The sequence below is a fragment of the Dicentrarchus labrax genome, unplaced genomic scaffold (assembly GCF_905237075.1).
Source record: "Dicentrarchus labrax unplaced genomic scaffold, dlabrax2021, whole genome shotgun sequence".
NCBI lineage: Eukaryota > Metazoa > Chordata > Actinopteri > Moronidae > Dicentrarchus > Dicentrarchus labrax.
This window is the reverse complement of record NW_026136715.1, coordinates 9722271-9729841: the sequence shown is the minus strand read 5'-3', so window position 1 is coordinate 9729841 and position 7571 is coordinate 9722271. Positions and strand designations below refer to the sequence as shown.

At 40.2% G+C, this 7571-nt stretch overlaps 1 protein-coding gene across 1 annotated transcript; it reads right to left on the bottom strand.

The window, feature by feature from the left end:
• Positions 1-2539: 2539 nt before the first annotated feature.
• kcnk15 (potassium channel, subfamily K, member 15) lies at positions 2540-7205 on the bottom strand. Its single transcript, XM_051426141.1, has 2 exons — positions 4616-7205; positions 2540-4408 (listed from the first exon to the last, which is right to left on the bottom strand). Exons 1-2 carry the CDS (start codon positions 4911-4913, stop codon positions 3387-3389), a joined length of 1320 nt encoding a protein of 439 aa, XP_051282101.1. The 5' UTR covers positions 4914-7205; the 3' UTR covers positions 2540-3386.
• Positions 7206-7571: the final 366 nt, after the last annotated feature.

Sequence of the window (7571 nt, the reverse complement as noted above, 5' to 3'; positions counted from 1 at the left end):
CATACAGTACAGTCACACACTCAGGGAAAAAAACCTGAGCTACATCTGTATTTTCCTTTAACTTGCTGTTTGAAACCGCGATACCTGTCAATTAAGAGGATGTTGCCACTGAGGGCCAATAAGATGACATTTCAGGCCCAATTACTGCATCTGAGAGAATGGGTTAAATTTAGTTTTCTCTCTGCAACCACTGGTCAGATCTATATTTAAAATATTGATAAGCCTCATCTAGGACACTAGACAACATTCTCTGCACGTCTCGACTCTCTTAGTGGATGTACTCTCTGACTTTCTGCTGCTGTTAAATGGAGGCATGCATGAAGCAATCGCTTCCTTTGTTATGAAAATTAATACAGTAAACATTAGTTTTTTTACCATTAAAACATGCAGACAATAGTAAAAAGAGCTGTTTCATGTTTGGCAAATCACTCATCACATCACTGACAAATTAATTTATATGTTTTACGTCCATTTTGTGGGAACCCCCTTTGTCTTTTGTCTTTGGCTTTTATTTTGTGTGTTTGTGTAGTCTGTCCACTTATTATACTGTCATCCTGATTTTCTGAACTGTAATTTGCTATTTTCTATTCTGTATGCACGTCTGTCCAATCCTGGATGATGGATGTTGTTTCTTGTTTTTTTTCCCTTTTAAGAGTTTTGGGGGAAGGTTTCCTCCCACCTGAATCGAGGATCTAAGGATAGAAGGTGCTGTATGCTGATTGTAGGCAAACTTGGTTTGTGATATTGGGCTAAATAAAATTGACTTGACTTACAATGAGCTTGTGAACTAGTTTGGCAATGACCTGGACTATAGATGAAGAGCCCCCCTGACACAATTTAGACTTTATTTGCCTTATTTTCACAGAGGGTTTCAGGCTAAAACATAATTTCCGTGTAAATAATAAAATAACTGGCACAATGAGTTCCTCTTGACTTTTCTTATGCATGTTGCTTTAAAACTGTTTATTGTGTCTCAATTAAATCCAATCATGGACATATACTGCCCTCTAGTGGTTAAATGTTTTTCATTAGGCTGGATTATTTTCATTCCTTCAAATTTTCCTAAAGACTGTTATCACCTATAGAGGGCGCCCTTGTCAAAGTTATTGTATCTGAATTCTCTTCCTTTTTCTGTGTCATGAGGTCATACAGAATTATGAAAATCTTGTATATTTGAAAGTGGACAATCACCTGACTTGTTGCACACAGTAAACAGTTCAGAATTAGAACATGTGATGTGACAATGTAAGGAAGTGAGTAAACGTCCCTACTTCTACTCTCAAGCTGCAAGAGCAGATGGCTTTTCATAACCAATCACCATTTCAGCTTCTATTGCCCAATCAGTTTTACATTTATATGTAAAGTAGCCCACTATTCCAGCAGATCAACAGATGGCTTCAAATGTATGCTTGGGGACACTTATGTAAAGACTTTATGATTTTCTGCTCCTCGTTCCAAACTAAAAACAGGTTTTAAAAATAGCAAACAGAGGCCATGTGCGGCCGTTATGACACATGATGTGATTTTATCTTGTGACAGTAAAGAAGTTGTGGTGTTTAATGATTTGAAATATTGGGTGCTGCAATCGAGACTGTTTGTTGTTTATGGCCATTTTTAAATTCACTTCATAGCTCAAACAGACAGGAATACTTCAGGGAGTTCAGAGATGTAATAAAATAAAGGTTCCAGGGCCCACGACTCCCTGAGTGAAGGAATTTTCCACTGTATCCAGATCCTTTATTTAAGTAGCAATACTGCAGTAAAGTAGTAGCAATATTGCAATATAAAAATACTAACTAATAAATAAAGGTCCTGCATTGAAAATGTGACTTAAGTAAATGTACATTATTAGCAAAATGTACTTGAAGGATCAAAAGAAAAAATGCCCCTGTGAGTGTTTTATTATTATTATTATTATTATTATTATTATTATTATTATTATTATGCATTTATGTTAAAGGAGCATTAAATCATAGTAGTAATAATAATAATAATAATAATTGTTCCAGTGAGTACAAGTATATCTTTTTTTTTACAATACTTGAATTAATCTTCTTCGTTACATACCACCACTTTTTTTTCCATTAAGCATTGATTTGGTGACTTGTAGGTCAAAAAATGTCAAACCTCTGGGTTAGAAGTGGGTTACATTTTGTTGTTGAAACAGCAGTTATATGTGACCTAAATGTCTAAAACATTCACTTCTGAGCCAGATTCAGCCTATTTTAACCTCAAAGTCTTTTGACGTGCAGATCAGATCATCAATCTGTTCTTACTGGGTTTGTTATCTACTGTAAGGCAGTTAGGGACCATACTTTCTGTTCTAATATCACTAAAAGTAGTATACTTAACCTCACACTTTCCCCTTGTACCACTGTATCCGTCCTATTTTCCTATCAAGTCTAAAGGGGATCCTGGAGATAAAAATAAAAACAGAACAGAGGAAGACAAATTAACACAAAAGCTTCACAACCTCATATACAAATGTGAGCTGTTCAATCACTTAGCCAACTTTGAATAAAATAAAAACACTCACGCATTTAAAGGTAATTTCCTTTGGTTTAATAAAACAATACTGTAATGGACTCACATCATATCTGACTACAAATCAAGTCTACAAGGAAACAACAGCTCCCTGGCTGGAAAGTGACAACTCTTCCAGGATTGTGGGAAGTTTACTAGTAACCTGCTACATATCTGTTGTGTGCTACATCCATTAAATTTGACTCACTCATGTAACAATCATAGTCTCTCTATGTAAGAGTGAATTTGTGCTCAACAATGCACAGAACAGTTATTCTGACCCCCCAATGATAAGTAATAAAAGGATTTATTAAATTCACTGAGCTAAGAAGCCACACATCTCATGTGCTTGGTCAAAGTTCTTTAAGGCTTTTTTTTAATATAAAAGTATAATGACATCTTCTAGCTATGGCATGAAAAAGTCTGGGTTTTATCTAAAGCAGGAGCAGAGTCCACTGAGGATCATTCACATACCTTCACTGAACAGTTATACAGTCATTAAATAAGCACTATGTCCAAAATACTTTTGTTAAAACTGTAGATTAAAAGCCCAACTGTTTCACATCTTCACATAGCACTCATGCATTCACATTGTGTGCTACACATTCTGTTTAGCATGCACTGCACTTTGGCTTACATGCGAGGAAAACAGCAGAATCACAAACAAATAATGTCATGGTAAAAGAGGATAAGAAATCTCGTCCTTGCTGAACAAATAAAATAATTTTCAATAGCCACAACAGACAACTTATTCGTTTAACATGATCAGTGTTTTCTGACATGCACAAAAGAGGTGTAACACAAAATACAGTGTCATTGAAAATACTGTTTACACTCTGTGCAAACACTCTCCCTGATGCTCTTCACACTGACTTTCTCCTTGAACGAGGGTACTCCCGGAAGCTATGCCCAGGTGAGAGCGTGCTTCCTGGGGAAGAGAGTCCAGTGTTGTCCCTGGAACCCAACGAGCAGCCCTGGATCCTATAGGAGACTGAGTTGTAGTACACAGAATTGATATGGCAGCCGTGGTGTTCACTGTGGGACATAAGAGGGCTATCGCAAATCCCCAATCGGTAGCACACACAGGAGCAGAGAGAGCTCAGACTCGACTCTGGTCTGCATCTGCCTGCCTTGATCTGAAAATGCAGCCTGTGTCTGCAGGGGCTTCTTTGTCTCTCCTGATCCTCTGCTGGCGAAGCAATGAGGTTGGTACGGCTGGTTCCTTCCTCCATCGGGAGGAAGAGCGTACTGTGACTACGACTGTGCACCACACTGCTTCTGTTCCTCTCTTTGTGGCTCTCTCTGTGGCTCTCTCTGCTCTGTTCCCCTTCAACATGGAGCCCCAGAGCCCCATCCAAGAGGCCTCTGTCCCTCTTCAGTGACGCCCTCTCTTGAGCATCTCTCCTCTCATCCTCAGTGTTCATGGTGAGGAAGCGAAGCACCACCAAGTTCAGGAAGGCCCCGATAACAGTTAGCCCTACCAGGATGTACATGAAACTGAACGCCACGTAGGGCGTTTTTTCTTGTAGGTCCTCCTTTTTCTGCAGGGCCACAAAGTCCCCAAAGCCAATAGTGGTGAGTGTGATGAAGCAGTAGTAGTAAGCATGGAAGAAGCTCCATCCCTCAAAGTGGGAGAAGGCTGCAGCCCCAACACACAGGGTTCCAATGCAGGACAGGAAGCCCACCAGGACCATGTTTTCCATGGACACTTCGGTGCGTCGACAGCCCAAACACTGCTTTGTCTTATGCAGGAGATAGCGGACAAATGTGTTCATCCTTTCACCCAGGCTCTGGAACATGACCAAAGTCAGGGGAATGCCCAGTACTGCATAGAACATGCAGAAGACCTTTCCTGCATCTGTGCCTGGTGCTGCATGTCCATAACCTTAATGCAGAGAGATGAAAATGAGAGGAGCACTGTGACGCACACTGTAGCAATGTTTGGGTAGTAAAACAAACTGTCTGTTTTTAATGAGTCTGTAATGTTTTAATGAGCCTTAAATGTTGCATTCATGCTGCACTGTTAATACTATAGCAACAGAGTAAAACACCATCCCTCACCTCCGGAGATACAAGCATTACATTAACTTACCAATGGTGGTGATGACTGTTATGGCAAAGTAAAAAGAGCCAGCAAATTTCCACTGTCTCCCGGCGCGATGGGGCTCAGCTTGCAGCACCACTCGCTCGATTTCGCGGTAGTCGTCCTCGGAGAAGCGGTACTTCTTCTTCATCTCGTTGCGCTTCTGCTCCAGGATGCGTCTGCGGGAGCTCTCCGACTCGGACTCCAGCGCGTCAAACACCGCGGCGCCGACCAGCAAGTAGGAGAACATGCAGAGGATGAGCGACAGGGTCCGGACGTTTTGCTTCTTCATCCTCGGTGTCGGCATGAAAGTCGGGAGCAGATTAGGCACAGTTACAGGTGGTACTGTTCTTCAGCCTAGACTCCACATTGGTGTTGCAGCCTGTTGCGTGAAACGTAGTACGCGGGAGAGGTGTGTAGAACAATCAAACCTGGAAATCTATGTTACCAGGTTCAGATTTCTTACTTATGTGAAAAACACGCATATCCTGCTGTGCACATTGAGAGCGATCGATGCTCTCGACACGGTCATCTGTTTAAGCGAAGTGGCCTCAGCTTGCCTCTTCGCATGCGCACACCAGTCACCAATAAAAAGCTGTGTGTAATATGATATATGTTTAAGACACATAGTAAGCACCAATGCTCGGCTTTATCACAGCTGTGTGCAACAAGTGAGGTCCTCACTCGACCCGGCAGATACCAGTCTAACATGGGGGTGGGGGCGGGGGGGTTCAGCACCATGGACAGCGGCCAGTGGGATTTCACATTTGAGCCGGCCTTAAAAACTGCGCCGCCGAGGTGGAGACATCCAGAGGCAGTGAAAACACAGCATTACAAAGCTACCCTTAACTCTGTAAGTTCTTAGGTCTGGAGCTCAGGTAACATGTTGAAAGCGAAAGTGTGTTTGTTTGCACAAGTAACGAAACACTAAAACATAAATAGATATAAAAGGTTTGTGTTAAAAATAACCCAAACTGGCCTATGAAGGAATTTCTTAAAAATAAAAAATAACAAAAAACAATAAAAATCTTATTTGAGACAATACGTTTTTGAGATCACATACAAACTAATAATTTATATTTAAAATAATAATAAAATAATAATCAAGTTATCAAGTGGCAATCAAGAATAAAGTGAAAGATTGAAACCAAACAGGAATAAAAAAAATGAGGAAAAAAGACTAATAACATGAGCCTACCAACATACAATCCCAGTATACGTATGGGTCTTTAGAAGTAATTTAAAAAATATATATTGATTTTCTTTCCTCTGGTAACAGTTAAGGTGCCCTGACAGCAAAACAGTGTGTGTGTGTGTGTGTGTGTGTGTGTGTGTGTGTGTGTGTGTGTGTGTGTGTGTGTGTGTGTGTGTGTGTACAGTGGCTAAATAAACGACATTGCTGCACTAGATGCTTCTGGAAACCTTCTGTAGGTGATGCTGGTTGCCATGGTTACTTAAACCAGAAGCACAGACTTGGACTGTCTGTGAGGTTGAAGCTAATATGTTAAGCGTAATGATCCAGCCCCCCCCCATGAATTATGTTGTCACTGCATCACAACATGAAGTATCATTATTTAGGCTTGGATATTTATAGCCATACATGAAGAGAAATAAAAGAAATATCGCAGACTTTTATCCGATAAAAACAGAATAGAAACGTCCTCCTCAAGAAGCACCAGCAGTGTATTGCAGGTGGATTACTGCGTGTTCTTTTGTTCCTCTCAAACAGAGCAACCTGCCTCTCGGTGGCCCTGTTTTTGTGTTAAGTGGCTAAATCAGCACACTTACATCCCTGTTGTGATTCAAACCAGCTCTCCATAAATCAATTACATCACAGCTGATAAGAGAGGAACCTGAAACCCTAACGACCACCCATCAATCCACACAGCTTGTATTCACATCCTTTTCAAAGCCCGAGGACCTGGAACAAAATGAGGAGGCCCATCAATCCCCATCGGGCCTGGGCTTAAAGATAAGTATTTAGACTCAAAGAGATGCTTCATTGATTTTGTTTTGCTCTCTATGTTCTGTGCTCTCTCAGGTTCATTTCATTATCACACATACATATTAACATGAGTCTTACATGGAACAATGAAAACAAATGAAGTGGATTATGGAAATGCCATCCATTGTCCACTTTCTCGCTCATAATGCCTCTTGCTTTTTTTCAATTTTATATTTATAATATTAAATCGTGGCTTAAAGTCCAATTATAAATGTTCACAGAACTGCTTCTATTGCTTACAGTATAATCTACATTATTATTATCTTTTTCAGTTGCTGAGAGACAGCTGGGGAGTTAATAGAAGATTTCCTTTGGGAGAAATTTGTGAAAATAAATTAATATAGAAAAAATGTTTCAGCTCTTACCATTTTTTCCCCAGTGCTCAATTGGAAAATAATCTTGTTTTATTTTTTGCTCCCATTTTGCCATATTAAACACTGTCCACAAAAAGTATTTATCCATTTTTTTTAGTCTGATGAAATCTGAAAGACCTCCTCAGTGTCTGTGGTGATGCTGAGAATATGCAGATGGTACAAAAAACGTTTTAAAGATGCACATGGCGTCATGCAGAGAAGAGAGGACCTTGTGCCTGGAGGCACATTTCTCTACTAAATAAAACCCATCTGCCAATTCTGCAGGGAAACAAAATGCAAATCTGGCAAAATCCTGGTGGAAGGCTTATAAAAATTTAAGCTCCAGTGTAAAAGCCAAACTTTTTAGAATGGAAAGGGGGTCTTTAGCAGAGAAACAGCAGCTGTGCTTTGACAAGGATAGGGGGAAATTACAGACATGGACGATACAGGAGAGCAAGATGAGGAAGCAGCTTGATACAGAGAGAGGATTTGTGTGTACAAACGTGTTGTCAGAGCAGTCAATGAAAAGAGGACAAGGACCTGAAGACACAAAGATATGGGCAGTTGTGAATTTAACTGAAAGGACTTGAATCAAGATAATGATCTG